Source organism: Hemitrygon akajei, chromosome 29 (genome assembly GCF_048418815.1).
Source record: "Hemitrygon akajei chromosome 29, sHemAka1.3, whole genome shotgun sequence".
Lineage (NCBI taxonomy): Eukaryota > Metazoa > Chordata > Chondrichthyes > Myliobatiformes > Dasyatidae > Hemitrygon > Hemitrygon akajei.
In genome coordinates this window covers 40,620,634-40,643,804 of record NC_133152.1, presented here as the reverse complement: position 1 = coordinate 40,643,804, position 23,171 = coordinate 40,620,634, and the positions used below count along the sequence as shown (strand labels likewise).

Genomic DNA, 23,171 nt, shown 5'->3' with positions numbered 1-23,171 from the left:
GGGGTGCAGATACATCTCTACCAAAGGAGGTGTAAGATGTTCCGTCCCTTTGCCAGCCTGCAGGTCACCCTTGGGCAAAGTGTAGCACCTTCTTAAGCCCCGTCCCTCCCCACTGCTGATCAGGGTCATATGAAGCCATGAGACCAGATGGTGGACGGTCATATGAGCAGCTGGTACATATCACAAGTCCTGGTTATGTGACCACTGATGCCAGGTAGACAATCTCTGAAGGGTATTGATAATGGCTGGGGTCGCCTGTCTTGTAAAGACACTGTCCAGAAGAAGGCAATGGCAAACCACCTCCATAGGAAATTTAGTCAAGAACAATAATGGTCATGATCACTCACATTATACGACATGGCATTAATGGCGATGATAAAATTATGAGGGGCAAGATAGAGTGACTGGACACAGACTTTTTTCTAGAGTTAAGGAACCAAAACCTAGAAGGAAAAGTTTTTAAGTTGAGAGGGGAGAGATTTAATAGGAACCCAAGGCCCAGCTGGTTGCCATGGCTGCAGCTGCATCCAGAGGGCAGAGGTCTCTGGTCTCCAGCAGTAACTAAAGCACTTCCTCTTTTTCACTTCCCATCCAATATTTTACCACCTCAATATACTCAGGCCAAGGGCACTACAAGTTGAGAAGAAGCAATGACTGTGCTGTTGAGTACCTTCACTCCATCTGCCAAAAACAGGATTTCCCAGTAGCCAACCATTTTAATTCCAATCCCCATTCCCAGTTCGACATGTCAGTCTATGGCCTCCTCTACTGCCACGATGAGACCACCTTCAGGTTGGAGGAGCAACACCTTATATTCCGTCTGGGTAGCCTCCAACTTGATGGCATGAACATTGATTTCTCCTGCTTTTGGTAATTTCAGTAATTTCTCCCCCTCTTCTTCTCTCTTTTCCTCCTCCTGATTCTCCCTCCTCTCTAACCACTTATCTTCGCCTCACCTGCCTATCACCTCCCTCTGATGCCCCTCCTTCACTTTCTCACTGATGCACCATCAATAACTCTCTGAGACGTGAGACGAGATATCGGCTTTTATTGACTGGAAGAAAGAACAAGCAGCAATTGACCACCATACTACATCCTGGAGACTGAGGGCAGGTCTCAGGCCCCAATTGCCTTCATACCGGGGTCTGTGGTAGGAGCCACGGTCAGTGGGAGGAGCCACAGGAGCAGTCAGCGGGGGGGAGGCGTGTCCAGACAGGTATATGTAGTTCACCACACTCACACTTCCCATCAGATTGCAACCCTTTACCTCTTCCACCTGTCACGTCCTCACCTCATTCAGTCCCTCCCCCACCCACCCTGTCACCTTCCTTCACCGATCACCTTCCAGCTTGTGCTCCTACCCCCCCCCCACCCTCTTAATCTGGCTTTTGCCCCCTTCCTTTCCAGTCCCGATGAAGGGTCTCGGCCCAAAATTGTCGACTGTTTATTCTTCTCCATAGATCCTGCCTGACCTGCTGAGCTCTTCCAGCATTTTGTGTGTGTTCCATTAAAAGCTGAGAGATAATTTCAGGCCTAGCTTGGCCCTCAAAGGTTAATGTCTTTTGATCTGTAACTTCTTTGAAGGCAGAGATTCTCCTTCATAGGAAGAGGCAAGCATTTGATGGAAATGACCTAGAGTAGTGTTATATTTGGGAAAATCACACAATACCTGCAGTCTCCAAAAGATGAAAGGCTCGGCATCAAAGGACTGACTTTTTAAAGGGGTAGTACAAAGCCAAGGCACTTCGTGCAGGCCCAGGGGACCTTCAGTGAGTTTTGTTCATTTTCAAATTGGGAGATTTTTGATTCAAATTCAGCCATTTTCAGGATGCTGGGAGTTTTAAACCCAGTACTGAGGACCAAAGCAACCCAGAGACTTGTGAGCCCCACTAATAACTATAACCATCCTTCTGAACTATTTCCCAGTTATCTCTCCTGGCCTGCTTATTTCAAGGATTTTGTTTTTGTGTTTTGGAGAGCAGTGACTGAGGCGTGACCTGATACAGGCATGATCTTTATTCCATGGTAATGGCATGAGAAACAAGGTTGCCACGGTAGCGTAGCAGTTAGCGCAATCCCTTTAAGGTGGTCATCAATTTGGGCTTCGATTCGCCGCCCGACTCTCAGGAGTTTGCACGCTCTTCTTGTGACCCTGTGGGTTTCCTCTGGGTGCTCCAGTTTACCTCCCACCTTCCAAAGACCTAAGGGTTAGGGCACGCTATGTTGGCACTGGAAGCATGGCGACCCTTGTGGGCTGCCCCCAGCACATCCTTGCTGATTTGATTTGATGCAAATGATGCATTTCACTGTGTGTTTCAACGCTTCAACCTACGTGCGGCAAACAAAGCAAATCTTTAAAAGGGAGGCACAGATTTAAGTTGAGAGGAAGGAATTTTAATGGGGAGCTGAGGAGAAAGGTTTTTACATTGAAATAGTTTGATATCTGGGACAGAGGATGTGGAAGAGTCAGATACGACCACTGTGTTTCAGAGCTATTTAGAGAGACAACTGAACAGGCATTCATGGGAAGATGCAGACCCAGTGAAGGCAAAAGGCATTGGTTAGCAGGGACGCAATGGCACGAAGGGACTTCTGCTTGCCAAGGCTTTACAAAGCACTGGTCAGTCAACATTTGAAGTACTGTGAGTTGTTTTGGGCTCCGTATTTGAGAAAGGATGTGCTGGCATTGGAGAGGGTCGAAATGAGGTTTTACAGGAATGATCCTGGGAGATGAAAGGGTTAATGTATGAGGAACGTTTGATGGCTCTGGACCTGTACTTGCTAGAGTTCAGAAGAATAACGGGGGGGGGGGGGGCCTCACTGAAATCCATCAAATTTAGAAGGGCCCTAAAAGAGTGGATGTGGAGAGGATGTTTCCAATAGTGGGAGAGTCTAGGACCAGAGGGCACAGCCTCAGAATAGAAGGATGTCTCTCTAAAGCAGAGATGAGGAGTAACTTATTTAGCCAGAGGGTGGTAAATCTGTGGAATTCATTGCCACATAGGACTGTGAGGGCCCAGTCATTGGGTATGTTTTAAGTGGAGGTTGATGGGTTCTTGATTAGTAAGGGCATCAAAGCTTACGGGGAGCAGGCAGGAGAATGGGGTTGAGAGGGATAATAAATCAGCCATGATGGAATTACAAAGCATATTTGATGGGCTGAATGGCCTAATGAAACTCCTAGGTCTTAGGAGCATAATGTTAGTATCTGACATCCATTATGCTCAATAATTGTAATCAATTTCACAACAAAATTCATCAGAAGGCTACTTAGTCCTGAGGAAACCAATCCCTTATTTCCAAAGCTCACTCTTTCCACCTGTCATCTGCCAATGCGGGAGACTGAGAAGATTTATTTTGGATGGGAAAAGAACTCCCTGTCTGGTTTTCTGAACTGCGGGTTCCCCAGACAACCACTAAAATTAGCCTCAGATAGTATCAGAAGCAACCAGAAGTGGCTGTTGAGTGAAACCAGGATTATGGAGTGAGGAAAAGCGTTTCCTGGATCAGATAATGACTGCGGAGTTTATAAAGGATGTGGCCTGCTTGGAGGTGGTGCCTTGTTGACAATCTGTGGGCGTGAAGGTCTGAAGATCTCACAGGAGATACGGCATTTCCTGGAATACAGTCGGAACAGCTTGAGTAAGATGTCAGCTTCCGTGAAAGAAAATCGTGCTCTGAACTTTTCGAAGTCAGAATCAGGTTTACTATCACTAATGCACATCGTGAAATTTGTTGTTTTAACGTCAGACCAAAAGACATGGAAGCAGAATTAGGCCATTCAGCCCATCGAGTCTGCTCCACTATTCAATCATGACTGATTTACTATCCCTCTCAACCCTATTCTCCTGTCTTCTTCCTGTAAACTTAGACATCCTTATTAATCAAGAAGCTATCATCCTCCGCTTTAAATATACCAGATTTGTTCTTTTAAATTTATAGTAATTTTTACGTCTTGCTCTCAGTACAGCGCAAGACATAAAAATACTATAAAGTTACGAAATTAAAAGACACAATGGTAAGTAAATAAAAGGAGGGCTATGGTCCAGGAACAGGTCAATGGATGAGGCAGAATAACAGTTCGGCACAGACAAGATGGGCCAAAGGTCCTGTTTCTGTGCTGCATTGCACTGTGATTCTACTGCACAAAACTGCGTTTCAGTACTCAGCAGATATCACTGGCCTTGGTCAGAAAGGTTCAACACCCAAAACACTGGAGAAACTCTGGGCAGCATCTATGGAGGGAAAGGGACAGTCGACATTTCGGGCCGAGACCCTTCAGCTGGTCTGGAAGAAGGGGGTGAGATAGCCGGTATAAAAAGGTGGAGGGAAGGGGTGGAGAAAGAGGTGATTCAAATGAGGAGGGCTGATCGGCAGATGGAGGAAGGGAGAGTGGAGGAAACGATACAGGTGAGAGGTGGAGGAGACGAAAGGGCTGCAGATGATGGAATCTGACAGGGAAGGAAGGTGGAGCACAGAATCAAGGGGAGGGAGGTGGGGGTGCAATTAAAGATTAGCTTTATTTGTCACATGTGTAGAGAATACCGAAACACACAGTAAAATGTGTCGTTTGCATCAAATCAAATCATCTGGGGCAGTCCACAAGTGTCGGCAGGCATCCAGTGCCAACACAGTGTGCCCACAACTCAGTAACCTGAACCGGCCCGGTAAATGCTGGTCTTGCCTCAATTTTGATTCGGATTTTCAGCATCTGCTGTTCTGTGCTTCACAGACTTCTCTACTTCCCAGCCCATTTCTAGTCTGCTCCTTTGACGCTGATGGGTTCTTCTGGCTCGAGTTCTGTTGGCGACCATTCTAACGGTTATAACTTTGCTAATTATAGTTATACCGGTTATGGTTATTCTAGTCATGGTTTGTCTGGTTGTAGTTCTCTTTGTTATAGTGTTGCTAGTTATGGCTTTTCTGGGTCTAGTTCTGGGGATGTTTCTGCCGATTATGGTTTTGCTAGTTATGTTTCCTCTGGGTATAGATTGGCAGTTTATGGGTCTGCCGGAGTGGAGGTCATCCGTTGCGTTGAGCGAGGGCAGTCTCTGCTGCAGCGGCTTACCTGCATACAGTGGTAGTGTGTGCTCTTGCCGTTCAGGTGGCACCCGTGATAATAAACGCTGCAGTCGTCCAGGGGGCTGAACCGCATGAAGCCGTGCTGGAGGGAGTTGTCTCGTTTCTTGTGCATGTTGTAGTGTCGAATCACATCTTGCTTACTGGTAAATCTCTGCCAAGAGAACAGCATTAATCAGTCAGCCATCCCATTCCTCACCTGCCCATCACCTCGCTCTGGTGCCGCTCCGCCTTCCGTTTCTCCCACTGTCCACTCTCCTCTCCTATCAGTTCCTTCTTCAGTCCTTGACCTTCCCCAGCTTCTTGCTTCACCCCCTCCCCCCAGCCCACCCACCACCCTCTTCACCTGCCAGCTTGTACTCCTTCCCCTCCCTCCACCATCCTGTTCCGGCTTCTGCCCTGATTCAGTCCTGATGAGGGGTCTCGGCCTGAAACCTAGACTGTTTATTCCCCTCCACAGATGCTGCCTGAGTTTGTGGGCCACAGTCCTGACTGGAATTGGAATTGGAATTGGTTGGTGATTGTCATGTGTACCGAGACTGAGTGAAAAAACTTGTCTTGCATACCATTCATGCTAATCAATTCATTACGCAGTGCATTGAGGTAGAACACAGAATAAGGTGTTACATTTCCAGAGAAGGTGCTCCTTAGGCAGACCATGCGGAGCAAGGTCATAACGAGGGTCGATTGTGAGGACCAGTGTCCATCTCATTGCAATAGAGGAGCATTCACAGTGGGGCAGAAACTTACTCGAGCCTGGTGGTACTTCTAATCTTTTGTATTTTCTGCCTGATGGGAGAGGGGAGAAGAGAGGATGCCAGGACAGGGCAGATCTTTGATTACCTGACTGCTTTACTGAGGCAGTGAGAAGCCCAGACAGACGCTCTGGAGGGGAGGCTGATTTCCGTGAGTTATTGAGCTGTGCCCACAACTCTGTGCGGTTTCTTGCGGTCAAGTGCAGAGCAGTTGCTATACTAAGCCATGATGCATCCAGATACAATGCTCTCCACAGTACGTTAATAAGAATTGCCAATGGATGGGAACATGCCAATTCCTTGAGCTTCCTGAGGAAGCAGCGACATTGGGAAGCTTTCTTGACCCTGACATCAACGTGGTTGGACCAGGACAGGCTATTGGTGATGTTCTCTCCTAGGAATTGGAAGCTGTTAACCATCTGAACCTCAACACCTTTGATGTAGATACCAGCAAGTGCATTGTCTACCCTCTCTTAAGTCATCTCCTAATCTACCATATTATGGCCCTAGCGTCTTATTGTCAACTAGCAATGCACTTTCCCTGTCACTGTAACACTGCGTTCTGCATTGTCACTGCTTTCTCCTGTTCAAGTTGTATAAGACATTGGTGAGGCCTAACTGGAAGTATTGAGTGCAGTATTGGTCACCCGTCTACAGGAAAGATGTAAAGAAGGTTGAAAGACTACAAAGAAAGTTTACAAGACTGTTGCTGGGACTGGAGGACCTGAGTTACAAAGGAAGGATTGAATAGGTTAGAATCTTATTCCTTAGAATGTAGAAGACTGAGGAGAGATTTGATAGAGGTATACAAAATTATCAGGGATATAGACAGGATAAATGCAAGCAGGCGTTTTTCACTGACTTTTGGTGGGACTACAACCAGAGGTCATGGGTTAAGGGTGAAAGGTGAAAAATTCAAGGGGAACATGAGGGGAAACTTCTTCACTCAGAGGGTTGTGAGAGTGTGGAAGGAGCTGTGAGCGCAGGCGGTGCATGCATGCTCAGTTTCAACGTTTTAGAGAAGTTTGGAAAGGTACAGGGATGGTAGGGAGTATGGTGGCATTGGTCCTGGTGCAGGTCGACGGGAGTAGCAGTTTAAATGGTCAACATGGACTAGATGGGCCAAAGGGCCTATTTCTGTGCTGTACTTTTCTATGACTCCATGACTAGCTCGATGTATCCATGTTTCGAAGTGATCTGCATGGGCGGCATGTTTTCACAGTACTTCTGACAATAATAAACCAACTTACTAACTTTGCTGCTTCCTCACAAGAGAGCTGACACTCAGGGTGGCTTGGCGAGGGTAGGGTTACCCTCCCCAGCTTAGCCAATGGTACATCCTTCACTTGCACATTACTTCTCAACTCATTTTGAAATTTTCTGCTCTGTTTGATGCCATGACATTAATTCCAACATTTTTTTTCTGGATTTAACTCCCATTTTCCCGGGAACAGCAGTGCTCTGGAAATCCAGAGGTTCTTGACCGAGCTTGGCAACCTGGGTCTCACTGGTGACTTATGCACAGTAACTGGCTTGTAGAGACTCCAGCAGAAACACTAAACTCCCTTTACAAGCCCTCTTTATACCCATTGATAGGGGAGAGAAGCAACTATCAGCTATTAAATGAAACTTTATATGTTTCTAAGTGCATCCCCAATGTCATAATAGTTTGCTTGTGAAAGCTTAACTGCTTTTAATGTTTTCATAATTTAAAGTCTGTTTAAATCTTCATGATCTTCTGCTGACTCATTTCAATCCTTCAAAAAAATTATACTCCATTTATAATCACTTGTTGTCTCTGCCACGTTCTGTTTTTCCCGAGCTTTTCTGGGGGATTAGGCCTCACATTGGCTCCCAGGCCTCACACTGGCTCCCAAGGCCTCACATTGACTCCCAGGCCTCAAACTGGCTTCCAAGGCCTCACACCAGCTCCCATGCCCCACAATGCCTCCCAGACCACACACTGGAAAGGTGCTGATGGTTGTTCACTGCTCTGTGGTTCATAAAGAAGTCTTAAACGTGTCTTTCACCAATTTTGCGAAGGTGAAGATTTGGTGAGTGGAACACTAATGGCATTGCTAGGAAAAACAGTTGGAATGATGGCCAGCAGTTGTAGTGATGGCACACTTTTGCATGCCACAAACTCTCGAGGCGACGTCAGATTGCTTGGAGTGAGAGAAAGTTTAAAAGAAATGAGCAGGGGCGGGTGGCACATTTTGTATGCCACATTTCCGGAGGAGACATTGAATTGTGCATAATTAATACATACCTGGAAATAAAAAGAAGTTAGATGTAAGCATAGCGGCCATTTTGTGAGTGGGCTAGTATCAGAGTGGGGAGTTGATGATTTGGCTCATTGAGGCTTTGCCGAGGGGAGGCGTCATAGGTAGATTGTTTGGTTATTTATTCTTTCTTTATTTCTTATTGCACATTTAGAGCAGTGGGAGTGCCAGACAGGATAGTGGAATGCGGGAAGGCAGGGAGACCTCCAGGGTCCCTGATGACTACACCTGCAGGAAGTGCAACCAGTTGAGCCTCCTAACAGGACCATGTTAAGGAGTTGGAGCTGGAAATGGATGAACTCCAGATCAATTGCAGAGGCTGAGGTGCTGATCGACAGGCCATGTAGGGAAGAAGTTACACCCAAGGTGGCGGACGCAGGTGATTAGGCGATGGTCAGGAGGGCAAAGGGGTTAGGCGGCCAGTTCAAAGTACCCCTGTGGCTGCTCCCCTCAACAACAGGTATATCACTTTGGATACTGTTTAGGGGATTACCCAGCAGAGGAAAGCAACAGTGGTCTCTGGCACTGAGGGGAAGGGGGAGAAGAGGTGAGCTGTAGGGATAGGGGAAGAGAAAGGAGGTTCTGTGGACAAGACTGAGATTCTCGAATGGTACGTTGCCTCCTGGGTGCCAGGATCAGGGACGTCTCAGATTGAGTCCACAGCATTCTGAAGTGGGAGGGTAAGCAGCCAGGGGTTGTGGTACACATTGGTATCAATGATAAGGGTAGGAGAGGTGATGAAGTCCTGCAAAGTGAGTTCAGGGAGTTAGGTGTTAAGTTAAAGGGCAGAGCCTCCAGGGTTGTGATCTCAGGATTGCTACCTGTGCCACTTGCTAGTGAGGTCAGAAATAGCTGGATCATAAAACTTAACATGTGGCTAAGTAGATGTGGTGAACTAGATATACCTGTCTGGACTGCTCCTGTGGCTCCTCCCACAGACCCCTGTATAAAGGCGATTGAGGCCTGAGCCCGGCCTCATTCTCCAGGATGTAGTGTTGTTCATTCTTCCGGTCAATAAAAGCCGATATCTCGCTTCTTACGTCTCAGAGTGAGTTATTGATGGTGCATCAGTAGATGGTGCAGGAGGGGCAGCTTCAGATTTTTGGATCACTGGGCTTTCTTCCAGGGAAGGCAGCCTGTGGACCAAAGGGACAGCTTGCACCCGAACTGGAGTGGGACTATTATCCTAGCGGGAAGGTTTGAGTATTGCATGGGTGGGGGGGGGGGGGGGGTGGAAATGGTTTAAACTAGAGTTGCAGGGCGATGGGAACCAGGCCGCCAGAATTGATAGTGGAGCGGTTGTGGAGAAAGATGTTGTTAAACCTACAAGTGAAATCAGGAATTAAAAGGTTGAGCACGGTGGGAATTATGTTCCGAGCTGCGTATATTTCAACGCAAGTAGTATTGTAGGAAAGGCAGATGAGCTCAGGGCATGGATCAGCACATGGAATTATGAGATTGTAGCCATTAGAGAAGTGTGGTTGTAGGAGGGGCAGGACTGGCAGCTCAATGTTCCAGGATTCTGTTTTTTAGACACGATGGACCAGGTGGTGGAGAGAAGGCATTACTAGTCATCAAAAATGCCACGGCAGTGCTCAGGCAGGACAGACTGGAGAACTCGTCTGGGGAGGCATTATGGGTGGAACTGAGGATAACTACATTAATGAGATTATATTATAGACCACCCCACAGTCCGTAGGATTTTGTGGAGAGAGCACAAGACTGCTGCAAGAAACATAAGGTGATTTTAACTTTCCACACATTGACTGGGACTCCCGTACTATAGAAGGGCTGGATGGAAAAGAGTTTGTCAAATGTGTTCTTAATTAGAACTACTTAATTAGTACATAGAAGTCCTAACCAGAAAAAGTGCAATACTAGATCTCCAATTAGGGAATGAGACAGGGCAGGTGACAGAAGTTTGTGCAGAGGAACACTTTGCAGCTCGTGATCATAATGCCACTGGTTTCAAGGAAATTATTGAAGAGGACAGGTTGAGATTCTAAGTTGGAGAAAGGCCAATTTCGATGGTATCAAAAAGGATCTGGCAAGTGTGGATGGGGACAGGTTGTTTTCTGGCAAAGGTGTACTTGGTAAGTGGGAGGTCTTCAAAAGCGAAAATTTGAGAGTACAGAGTTTGCATGTTCCCGTCAGAATAAAAAGCGAGGATAACTAGTTTAGAAAACCTAGGTTTTCAAAAGATATTGACACCCTGGTTAAGAAAAAGAAGGAAATGCACAGCAGGTATAAGCAGGTAGGAACAAATGAGATACTTGAGGAGGTTAAGAATTGCACGGGAACACTTAAGAAGGAAATCAGAAGGGCTAAAACAGGGGTGGCCAACCTTCTACATTCCATGTGTCGATTTTTTCACGCACGAGTTCTATATTAACATATTTTCACAAGAATTGTGGGGGTACAAGACTTGTACGGCACATCTGAACTCATGTGTTTCAAAATTAGCGCATGGAATGTAAAAGGTTGGTCACCCCGGGGCTAAAAGAAGACGTGGTTGCTCTAGTAGACAAAGTGATGGAGAATCCTAAAGGATTCTACGAATATCTTAACAGCAAAAGGATTGTAAGGAACAAAATTGGAAGATCAGAGTGGTAATCTATGCTGGAGTCGAAAGAGACGGTGGGGGGTGGGGGGGGGAGATCTTAAATGAATTTTTTTGCACCTATATTTTCTTGGGATACGGACACAGAGTATACAGACGTGAGGCAAAGCAGTAGGGAGGTCCTGAACCCTAAACAGATTACAAAGGAGGCGGTAGTTACTGTTTTGAGGTAGATTAGGGTGAATAAATCCCCAGGGCCTGACAAGGTGTTTCCTCAGACACTGCGGGAGTCTAGTGCAGTAATTGTAGGGGCCCTGGCAGAGATATTTATAACATCCTTAGCCAGAGGACTGGAGGATAGTTAAAAGTTATTCCATTGTTTAGGAAAGGCTCTGCGAATAAACCAGGAAATTATAGGCCGCTGAGCCTGACAGAGGGTGGTGAGAGTATGGAATGAGCTGCCGGCGCAAGGGGTGGATTTCAAACTTTAAGAGAAATTTGGATAGGTAAATGGATGGGGAGGGGTATGGTCCAGGTGCAGGTCGATGGGACTGGGTAGGTTAATGGTTCAGCACAGATTGGATGGGCCGAAGGGCCTGTTTTTTTTTGTGCTGTAGTGTTCTATGACTCCACAGTCAAAAGCAACACACACAATATGCTGGAGGAACTCAGCAGGCCAGGCAGCACCTATGGAAAAGAGTAAACAGTCGACGTTTCGGGCCGAGACCCTCCTTCAGGACTGAGAGGCCAGAGTAAGAAGGTGGGGGAAGGGGAGGAAGACGAATAACAGGAACCTGTCAGAACGACAGGAACGGCTGTCGACACAATGGGGGGAAAACTGTCTCATTGATGGGAAGGAAAGCACAATTTGCTTCTGAGGCCAATGCACTCAAGCTGGAATCAACGGTTAAGTTACTCTCTGGATAGTCAAGAGTTCTGGACAATGGCCAAAGGACTGCACTCAGACATTCTAAATCCAGCCCATTTACGGAGCTGGAGTTGGAAGATAAAAAAGCCCGTATCAATAATGGAGATTGAGGAACTAGTAAACTGTCATAAAAGGCACCTGGCCCTTCGAGAGAAGAAGCCTGCCACATTCTTTGGTCTTTATGTGACTCCAGGCCTGCAGCCCTGTGCTTCAGCTCTGCAATCCCTCAGAAGCAGCCTCACCGGTGGCGGAGTTCAGAGCCACTTCGCAATGGACGGTGATCCGCCATGAACGTTAGGAGAACGACCCTGTTCCCAGAGTGATTTTGCTGCCAGCCTGTGCCCTCTCAGCTGCTGAAACCGGCCCATTCCGAGTCAGAATCAGGTTTAATATCACGGGCATATGTCGTGAGATTTGTTGTTATGCGATAGTGGTACATTGCAATACATAATAAAAACTGTAAATTACAGTAAGAATTACTCTGCAATAGTCATAGGCACAGATACTTAGATAGGGTGCGTAAGAATTTTGTATAGTACTGTCGTGATTTTATGAATTGCACCATAATGCTGCTACCACAAAAAAACTTCATGACATATGTGAGTGATGATAAACCTGATTCTGATCTGGGTCTCTATTGTGGACTGAGAGTGGGAAGGGGGCAGGGAGAGTGGAATCATGGTTGGGAAAGGGGGAAGGGGGGAGGGTAGGGAGTGGGAAGCACCAGAGGGACATTCTGTAATGATCAATAAACCAGTTGTTTACAATCAAATTACCTCATCTGGTGTCTCAGGGCTGCATCTGTCTGTACCTGCGAACCCACCCCTGGAACTCCCTCTCTGCCACCTGTCCCACACCCCTCCCAAGGCGCTCCACACTCGCCATTCCTAACATCCTTTGCTCTTGCCGGATTTATAATCTCACTCTCCACTCCACGTTGACAAGTACAGTACTCTGCAAAAATCTTAAGCACCCTCGCTATGTATATGTGCCCAAGACTTTTGCACAGCTCTGTACATATAAGGTGAAAAATACTGAAGTCCTGTTCATAGGTTCATTGTCCACTCAGAAATCCGATGGTGAAGGGGAAGAAGTTGTTCCTAAAATGTTGTGTGTGTGTGTGTGTGTGTGTGTGTGTGTGTGTGTGTGTGTGTGTGTGTTCAGGCTCTTGTACCTCCTCCCTGGTGGTAGCAATCTAAAGAGGGCACATCCTGGGTGATGGGTGTCCTTTATGATGGATGTCACCTTTTTGAGGCATCACCGTTTGAAGATGTCCAGGTTGCTGGGGAGGCGAGTGCCCCTGATGGAGCCGGCTGAGTTTAGAACTTTCTGCAGCTTTTCCCAATCCTGTGCATTGGCACCTCCATATCAGGCAGTGATGCAACCAGTCATAATACTTTCCACCATATACCTGTAGAAATCTGCGCGTGTCTTTGGTGACACACCAAATCTCCTCAAACTCCTAATGAAATCCAGCCACTATTGTGCCTTCTTTGTAACTGTATCAATATACTAGGCCCAGCATAGATCCTCTGACACCCAGGAACTTTAAAATGCCCACCCTTTCCACCTCTGATTCCTCGATGAGGACTTGTGTGTGTTCCCTCGACTCCCTGAAGTTCACAATCATTCCCTCGGTCTTGCTGACGTTGAGTGCAAGATTGTTGCTGCAACACCCCTCAACCAGCAGGTCTATCTCACCCCTGTGCGTCTCCTCGTCACCATCTGAAATTCTGCCAACAACTGTTGTGTCGTTGGCAAATTTATAGATGGCGTTTGAGCTGTGTCTAGCCACACAACCGTGGACGTACGAGAGTAGAGCCGTGGGCTCACGTGTACCAGTGTTGATTGTCAGCGAGGAGGAGAATCATTCCCAATCTGCACTGACTGCCTTCCGGTGAGGAAGTCAAGGATCCAGCTGCAGAGGGAGGTACAGAGGCCCAGGGTTTGGAGCTTGTCGATCAGAACTCGGAGTATGATTGTTTTGAACGCTGAGATGTAGTCAATAAGCAGCAAGAAGCCTGGCGCAGGTATTACTGTGGTCCAGGTGACCCAAGGCTGAGTGGAAAGCCAGTGAGGTTGCATCCATGTAGATTGGGCAATAGACAATTTGTAGCGGGTTCAGGTCCTTTCTTAGGTAGGAGTTGATTCAAGCCACACTCAGCCTCTCAAAGCACTTTGTCACAGTAGATGTGAGTGCCCCTGACTGATGGTCGTTGAGGCAGCTCACCCTACTCCTCTTGGCACTGGTATAACTGATGGCCTTTCAAAGTAGGTAGGAACCTCCAACTGCAGCAGTGAGAGCTTGAAGATGTCCTTGGACATTTCCTCCAGCTGGGTGCCACAGGTTTTCAGAGTCCCACCAGGTACACCATCAGGGCTTGACGTCTTGTGGGTGTCTTGAGCTGGCCCAAACCTTCCTTCAACAACATTGGACTAACAGCAAAGTATCTATTAACCCAGGATCCATGGTACAGGGAAAATTCACAGAACTGCTGGGCAAAGCCCTCGGAGTCTACTCTCTCAGTCATACCGGTCAAGTCCTGTAATCTAACTTAAAGTGCATTACAAACGTGTGTGGCTTCCGATTTCCAGCATCGTCAGTCTCTCCTGTGTCTGCATTTTAATCCTTCACTGCTTGTCCTTGCATTCTCCTGGCTTGCTGCTTATACTTTCTGATTAAAGGTTAAAGTCAATCTCTTTAAGCCTCTCCTCTCTGAATAATGCACACCCTCTGCTGTATCCCTCTCTGACCTCCCACTTCCACTTGATCTCTCCTAGGCAACCAGGCGTGACAGGTGCTCACTCCGCCTCTGTCAACCCTACCCTGAAAGTGAAAGCTGCCTGAGGAGAATTGCAAATGGAGAGATGTCTTTGATCTTCCCTCTTGCCCCTGAGGAGAGGAGTCAAGCCTCATTGTAAAGGTGACTTGGAAGTCAATTAAAATGTGTTATAAGAGCACCAGGAGACACTCCCATCTTCTATTCTAACACTTTCAATTCAATTAAATAATTTGGCGTTTATCATTACCTATGCAGTGCCATCAAGGAGAATTTCTAATCTAGTAACGTAACTTCCTCCAAGAGGGCCTCAAGCTTGTGGTTTGGAGGTTTTGTATCCCTCAGTGATTCAGAGAGCTACGTTGGCTGGAGTCAGGGCTTTATACTTTGGCCACTGGTAGGGTCACCTGTGCCAAACAGGCCAAAGGGTAGGGGACAGAGTAAGAGTGGTCCACCGGCCCTCCAGCTTCGGAGTTTCATCTCAGGGCTAAGAACCCTGAGTGGCCACGCGGAACAGTTACAGAAACAGCAATGAAGTATCGTACATCTGAGAGCAATGGCATTCCCCAGTCTCCACCCGAGACCTGCATTACAGACAGTGGTGAAAACTGAGGGCAAGCTACTGACATGATGAAGGAAGCTTCGAACACTGCCAGAGGCGGAGGATTTTCATTACTGCCCTAAATGCCAGCAGCACAATGGGCAATTAGTAAGTAAGTGACATAACTCGGTTCGGATTCAGTGACTCCCTTTATCACTCATTTGATAAACCAGATAATTTTTTAAAAAAGGCAAAGAGTTTTCCTTTTTCAACCCAAACATAGAGGTTAACTCCAGTCCTGGATACAATGGGTGGGGGAGAGGAAAGGGGTTTGTTTTACTGTTGTTGTTTCTCATTGCTGCTGGTGTTGTTCCGTAAACATGGTGGGCACGCTATGTTGGTGCTGGAATGTGTGGTGGCACCTTGTGGGCTGCCCGCAGCACGCCCTCTGGTCGTGTTGGCTGTTTACGCAGGCGGCACGCTTCACCGCACGCTTCGATGTACCCGTGAGTCTGAGGTTGCCAGTGGCATTGTAAGGAGAGATTCCAAACCTGCAGCAGGCCGGAGAAGCAAGCAGAGTTGAAGTAGCCAGAGGGAAAAGCAGAGAGTGAAGGTGAGAAGGATCATGAAAAGTGGAAGAAATAGAGGGAATGAGAGAGGCAAATATGAAGAGGGAAAAGCCTTGAACAGGGTTTTGAAAAGGTAGTGAAAACGTGAGAGAAACTAATGGAAAGAATGCAAGAGGTTAGGTGAAAATGTGTGCTATATGTGACTTTTGCTACTGTGCTTTGCACCTTGGCCCTGGAGGAACGCTGTTTTGTTTGCCTGTATTCTTGGCTGTTCAGGTATGGCTGAATCATAATTAGACCTGAACTTGAAAAAGAGAGAACAAAATTAGCAAGAATGGAGGGATCGAAAGTTAGGAAGACAGTGTGAGATTGTAAAGGTATGAGAGGGGAGAAGTAATGTGAGAAGGGTAGACAGGATGTGAGATGGAGAGAGAGAGAGAGAGAGGAGAAAATAGAGAGACTGATACAACGACAAATGGATGAGAAATGATAGATTGAGCGATGGAAAGGGAAGGAGACAGAGTGAGGGAGGGAAAGAGAGAGAAGGGAGGGAAGGAAACGGGGTGGTGTGCTGCTGGGCCTGAATATTTGAGATAATCTTGTCACACATTCAGCTTTATCCCTGCTCTAGAATTTAGCCAATGTTTAATTTTAATTTTTTTAAATTCAGTCTGCCTGGCAAGGAACGTTGCTCGACTAAAATGGCAGCAGATGGTGAGAATGACGCTGGCAACAGTAAACATGAGTGGAAGCCAGCTGGCTCTGAGGCAATGATTTTTAATGGGTATAGAAAGCCCCCATGTGAAAAAAATCACAGTACTATCATCAACAATAAATAAAAACTGCAAGATATTACAGAAGCTAAATCTGGTTTGCACTTTTTTTTAGAAATTGATTAAATTAGTCTGTTCACGCAAATGTTAAGTACTTTAAGGAAAGATTAGTTAAATGGAAGTGTAAATGGAGCACTGGGGGCAGCACGGCTGGGCTTAACCCCCATGGAAACAGGTTGGATAAGACAGTTTGAGGGGCGTTTGGTAGATTAACTCAATACTCCCCTTTGCTGTCTTAGCTTGGCACATGGATGATAGGAAAATGGAGGACTATGTAGGAGGAAAGGTTAGAATGATCTTAGAGTAGGCTAAAAGGTCAGCACAACATTGTAGGCTGAAGGCCTGTACTGTGCTATACTGTAATATTCTATGTTCTACCTTCTGACTTCCCTCTGTCCTGCTCTGGTGCTTTCACTAAAGACCCAGAATACTTTCTCCATTCTCTGCCTTACGTCAGATCTCCTGTATTTTTGCTTTTCATTAACTTCCCAAATTATTTGTTCTATTTTGTTCAGAGATACAGCGTTAGAACAGGCCCTTCTGTCCAATGAGCTGCACCACCTAGCCAACTCACCGATTAAACCCTGGACTAATCACAGAAGCATTTACGATGGCCGATTCACCTGTATAACTGGACGTCTCTGAAAACCGCAGCACCCGGAGGAAACACATGCGGTTCAAAGGGAGAACGCACAAACTTCTTACAGATGACGCCAGGATTGAACTCTGAGCTCTGGACTGCCCTGAGCTGTAAAAGTGTCACACTACCATGGCGTCCATTTTGAGTATTTTCCCTGCACTTTTAGTTTCCATTTCCCTTGTGTGACACTCTTCGTAGGCAGGGGTGTTAGCGGCTTCCGCTCCTTGCTGCGTAAAAGGGCTCAGAAAAGGAGGGAGTGAAAGGAATGTAATGGCCGTACCTGGTGGTTGCACTCGGGGTCCAGACAGTGATAGTGCTCCCGATACTGATAGGCGCAGTGAATGTGCCCACACTGCTGACTCCCGGAAAACCTGGAAAAGAGGAAAAAGCAGGAATGATTTCTGCCAGTTCTTGGCCGGCCAGTGAAAATCTGGGCCCCAGGTTAAAACACAACTTGTTTTTTTTACCACTGATAACAGGCAACATGCACAGAAGGATTTTGGTGTCGTAGTCTATAGCTCCCTGAGAGTGGCAACATGAGTGTAAAGGCCGGGAAATGAGGCATTAGGGCACGCTTGCCTTTAGTGGCATTGAGGATCCGAGTCAGGAAGTCATATTATCAAACTTTAGAGAGGCTGTATTTAGTTCTGTTTTCCCCTTTACAAGAAGGACGTTGAGGCTTTGGAGAGGGTTTAGCAAAGGTTCACCAGGATGTTGCCAGGATTAGAGAATATTAACTACAAGAAGAGCCTGGACAGACTTGGACAGATTTCTCCTAAGTGTCAGAGACTGATAAATATCTACACAATTATAACAGAGTAGACAGTCAGAGTGTCCCCAGGGGTGGAAATGTCCAATTCCGGCACAGTCTGTAAGGAGTTGGCACGTCCTCCCCATGGAATGTATGGGTTTTCTCCGGGTGCTCTAGATTCCTCCCATAGTCCAAGGACGTACCAGTTAGTAAGTTAAACGGAGATTGTAAATTGTCCTGAGATTAGGTTCCGGTTAAATAGGCAGGTTGCTGGGCAGTGTGACTCATTATGCCGGAAAGGCCTGTTCCACACCATATCTCTAAATAGAGCCATAGAAAAGTACAGCACAGAAACAGGCCCTTTGGCCCATCTAGTCCATACAGACCCATTTACCTGCCTACCCCCCCATCGACTTCCCCCCAGACCCGTAGCCCTCCGTACTCCGACTATCTGTGTACCCACCTAAACTTCTCTGGAACTTTGAAATCGCTCTCGCATGTGCACTTGCACTGGCAGCTCGTTCCAGTCTCACAACTCTCTCAGTGAAGAAGTCTCCCTTCATGTTCCCATTAAACTTTTCACCTTTCATCCTTAACCCATGACCTTTTGCTCTAGTCTCAGCCAACCTCAGTGGAAAAAGCCCACTTGCATTTACCCTATCTATACCCCTCAATTTTGTATACCTCTATCAAATCTCCCCTCAGTCTTCTACGTTCTACGGAATAAAGTCCTCAACCTAATCAATCTCTCCATATAGCTCAGGTTCTCCAGTGCTGGCAACATCCTGAATTAACATATAAATAAACAAAAACATTTTTGGAACAGTTAGGGACACGTGGGGTGAGCTCGGAAAGTGGTGCTGTGATGCAGGACCTGCCTTGATCTTACTGAACAACGAAGAGGCCTCTTAGGCGAGAGGGGAACATGAATGGAGATGCAGGAGGTGAGTAATTTACACAGGGAATGGCAGGTGGCTGGAAGGTGCTGTCACGCGTGGTGGTGGAAGCAGATACGATAGGCCCACGTACAAGCAGGGAATGAAGGGGGTATGGCTCCTGTGCAGTCAGATCGGTTCATTTCAACCGGGCTCCATGCTCGGTGTTGTGGGCCGAAGGGCCTGTTCCGGGCTCTATGCACTTTGAGCCGGGATTGTGTGCTACAGCCTGAAAATCACCATAAACACTCATTCCTTTGGAGAAGTCTGTCAAATAATAAACGGTAAGCCTTGCTCCTCATCAGCGTGACGGGGTGGAGATACGTCTCTACCGAAGAAGACGCGAGTCACTCCTCCCCTCCGCCAGCCTGCAGGTCCCCCGGGGGCAAGGTGCAGCACCTGCTTACCACCCCCCCCCGCCCCCGATCAGGGTGAAGCCATGGGGGCAGGTGGTGGACGGTCGTATGAGCAGCTGGTACCTATCACAAGTCCTGGTTACGCCACCACCGACGCCGGACAATCTCTGAAGAGCACTGATAGTGGCTGGGGTCACCCTTCTTGCAAAGACACTGCCCAGGAGAAGGCAATGGCAAACCAGTTCTCTTGGAAAATTTGCCAAGAACAACCGTGGTCAAGACAGATGGCCTTGCCCTCACCACGACACGGCACGCGACGATGGGGATGATGCTCCTCGTCACTCCCGAGGGTTCTGGAGTCAGGGTGAGGGTCGTGATTTTGGTCAGAGTGAGTTAGCTAGTGTCTTCTGTACAGCAGAGAGAATTATTAACATCAGCATCACCAGCATTATAGTTAAAAACTGCTCTAAAAGGAACACACTTGTAACTTTGCCAGGAATAATATCTGCCATGTCATTAACGCAGCGTGCCCTCTTTCTACAGAGTGCTAACAGCCTGTTGAACAGAAATTATTGTGCTCACTGCGTTTTACAAGGCTTGTTGCAGGTTGGATCACTGACAAAACCTAATGGAAACTCCTGCAGCATCATTCCAGAGCAATCCTGGTGGTTTCTGTGTTTAATAGTCACAGAGTGAAGAAACAGGTCCTTTATCTCAACTGCTTTAACCTTTGGGAGCCAGCGTGGATAACTTCACTCCAACCGATTCCACAACCTGCAGGCTCACTTTCAGGGACTCTAAAACTCACGTTCTCAGTATTATTTATTTACTGTTTATTGTTATGATCAGTACACAGTGCTAAATTGAACTGAACTGAGCATTCCAAGACTGTTCCAGGGACTCTACGGTTTGATGTTTAATATTCTGTGTGTTATGCGCTCGTTTTTGCTGTTTGTGCGATTTGGGTTTTTTTCCACACGTTAGGTGCTTAATGTTTTCTTTGAACGGGTTCCACATAGTGTTTCTGAGTTTCATGGCTGCCTGCAGGAAGAGCAGTCTTAGGGTTGTATACCGCAGGCATACTTTGATAATAAATGTACTTTGCATATTGGCTGTTGGTCAGCCTTTGCGTGTGTTTTTTCATTGATTCTACTGTATTTCTTTCTTCTACTCTGAATGCCCGCAAGAAAATAAATCTCAAGATACGTATTTTGATAATAAATTTGCTTTGAAATTTGTACTTTTGCTCCTTGCCAACAAAATTCCCATCTAAGCTACTCCCATTTTCCCCACATTGAAAGATAAAGATTAGCTTTAGTTGTCACATGCAGATCAAAATGGTTTCTTGAGGTTGCTATAGCCGGGGGTTCAAGTGGGGGTAAGACCCCACTAAGTACTCAAATAGATTCTGACAACCAAGTCCAGCTCCTGGTCTTCATGTATGGTTCAGCTACTAAGCCCAGCAGAACCATTTCCACTGACAGGAGAAGGGGCAAAGGTGGGTTACTGGCACCTTAAAACCAGTCGTTCTGGGCAGATGGGGCCCACCAGCTGTGTTTGGCAGCTCATCTAGAAGGAAAACTCTGATCTCAAACCTCAGCTCCCTTGCTGCCGTACCCACTCAAGGGGAAGGTTTCAGGAGTAAATCCCAAGGGAAAATCTGGAGTCACTATGTTGAGATCAACACTAACTGGCTACTACTGTGACACTGGTACCAAACTGTATCGGTCTCTGCCATTCCTTTGGGTTCATCAGATGCATGGAGAGGGGGAGCTTGCTACACGGGCAACAATTGCCTCCATATTGTACAACCCTGGCTTGCATATATAGACACCTACGATGCAACATCCATGATTGACCTGGACCAGCAGAGGCCTCGGACATCAAAGCATCTAAACCTGTTTTGCCCACATTCTCAGCAACGTCTTCCAGCCTTTAAATCTCATTATATTCCTGAGAACTGTTCTTGCCCTGAACTGTCTGTAAATCAGAAATGACCAAAACCCACGTATGGGGCGAGGGTCAGTGACGGGACGGAAAGTAGGTGTGGGAAGAGTGGCCGCCAACCAGCTTCAGTGACCCACTAACAAGTGGGTGCCAAAGGTTATGGGGTTGTGAGGGATAATAAGTCAGCCATGATAGAATGGCAGAGCAGACTCGATGGGTCAAATGGCCTAGTTCTGCTCCTTTGTCGTGATCTTATGGGTGATTTGGACCTCTAAAGGTAAGTTCCTACAACAGAATATAAAAATAACTTTATAACATCAGGAGTGAACAGTTTGCAAAATGAAAAGCAAAACAGCGGGCGAGAAGAATGGATTTGGATAGAGATATTTTAGTTTATTGTTGTAGCAAGTGTTACAGAAACATAGGCCCTGGAGAGAAAGGATTGCATCTTAATAAGGGTTCATAAAACTCTTGGAGGTTATCTGTGAAGAGACCTCTGGGTGGACTGGTAGTGTAGTGGTTAGCACAACGCTTTACAGTACCAGTGACCTAGGTTCAATTCCCGTTGCTGTTTGTATGTTCTCCCCGTGATGGCGCGGGTTTCCTCCCACCGTCCAAAGATATATTGGTTGGCAAGTTAATTGGTCATTGTAAATTGTCCTGTGATTAGGCTAGGGTTAAGTTGGGGGAAGGGCCTATTCCGCACTGTAAATGAATAAAAAAACTAAACAGTACACAACATTCTTAAAAACTTTTCCTTATACTCTAGGAATGAACAGCGCAATTTGTAAAAAAACACTGTTACAGCCGGGGTAGATTCTATGCAGTAATATTTGGAATTGATGGCTCTGTGGCAAAGTTTGTGGATGATACAAAGATAGGTGGAGGGGTAGGTAGTGCTGAGGAAGCAAAGCCATTGCAGCAGGACTTAGACAAATTGGAAGAATGGGCAAAAAAGTGTCAGATGGAATACAATGTTGGAAAATGTATGATAATGCATTTTGGTAAAAGAAACAATAGTGCGGACTATTATCTAAATGGGGAGAAGGTTCAAACATCAGCAGTGCAGAGGGGACTTAGGAGTCCTTGTGCAAGGCGGGAGAAGGTTAATTTACAGGTTGAAAGCAAGGAGATAATGCTGAGCCTTTATAAGACACTAGTCAGGCCACACTTGGAGTACTGTCAATGGTTTTGGGCCCCGTATCTCAGAAAGGATGTGTTGTCATTGGAGAGACTCCAGAAGAGGTTCACGACGGTGATTCCAGGAATGAAGGGGTTAACATATGAAAAGCGTTTGGCAGCTTTGGGCCTGTACTCACTGGAACTTCGAAGAATGTGCGGGGGCATCTCATTGAAACCTACGGAATGTTGAAAGGACTAAATAGGGTGGATGTGGGGAGGATGTTTCCTACAGTGGGGTAGCCAGAACTAGAGGGCACAGCCTCAAAATTGAGGAGTGACCTTTTATATCAGAGGTAAGGAGGAATTTTTTTTAGCCAGAGAGTAGTGAATCTGTGGAATGTTCTGCCTCAGACTGCGGTGGAGGCCAAGTCCGTGTGTATATTTAAGGTGGATATTGGTGGATCATTTCCTGATCGCTCGTAGCATCAAAGGATATGGCAGGTGTCTGGGGTTGAGTGGGATCCGGGATCAGTCATGATAGAATGGCGGAACAGACTCAATGGGCTGAATGGCCTAATTCTGCTCCTGTGTCTTATGGTCTAATACCTCTGGTTTCAGTAACAGGATCAGGGGTTTCTGGAATGGTTACCATAGCAGTAAATCATTATGTCAGTATTACTATGAGTGGGATGGTGCCTGAGATGGGGTTGGTGAGCTGTTTTCTTACTAATTGGAAGCCTCCAGGGTGTGGATTGTTAATATTTTCTGATATCCTCTGGGATTATCAATATTTTTTGGAGAGTCTCTTGGGGAGTTAATATGCGAAAGAAGTCCTTTGGTGGATGGGTTTGTACTGGGTTAGTCTGGTGTTAACATACGGACAATATATGACTGTAGGTGAAGTACATCTACGAAATAAAGGAGAAAGAGAGGATGCTTAGTCACAAAAATTGGATCTAGACAGTCTGCCTCATGGCCGCAGCGACCTGGGTTCAATCCCTGCCCCTGGTGACGTCCAAGTGGAGTTTGCATGGTCTCCCTATGACTATCTGTTTTGCCCGCATACTTGAGTTTACCTTCCAAACATTGACAA

General features: G+C 46.6%; 1 protein-coding gene across 8 annotated transcripts in view; it reads right to left on the bottom strand.

Moving 5' to 3' along the window:
* casz1 (castor zinc finger 1) overlaps positions 1-23,171 on the bottom strand; it is a 524,871-nt gene that overhangs the window by 77,535 nt on the left and 424,165 nt on the right. For all 8 annotated transcript variants that reach the window (XM_073032178.1, XM_073032184.1, XM_073032182.1 and 5 more), the window contains 2 exons: positions 17,248-17,338; positions 5,069-5,233 (listed from right to left, as the gene is read on the bottom strand). In XM_073032178.1, coding sequence (XP_072888279.1) covers positions 5,069-5,233; positions 17,248-17,338 — 256 coding nt within the window. The remainder of the gene's footprint in view (positions 1-5,068; positions 5,234-17,247; positions 17,339-23,171) is intronic.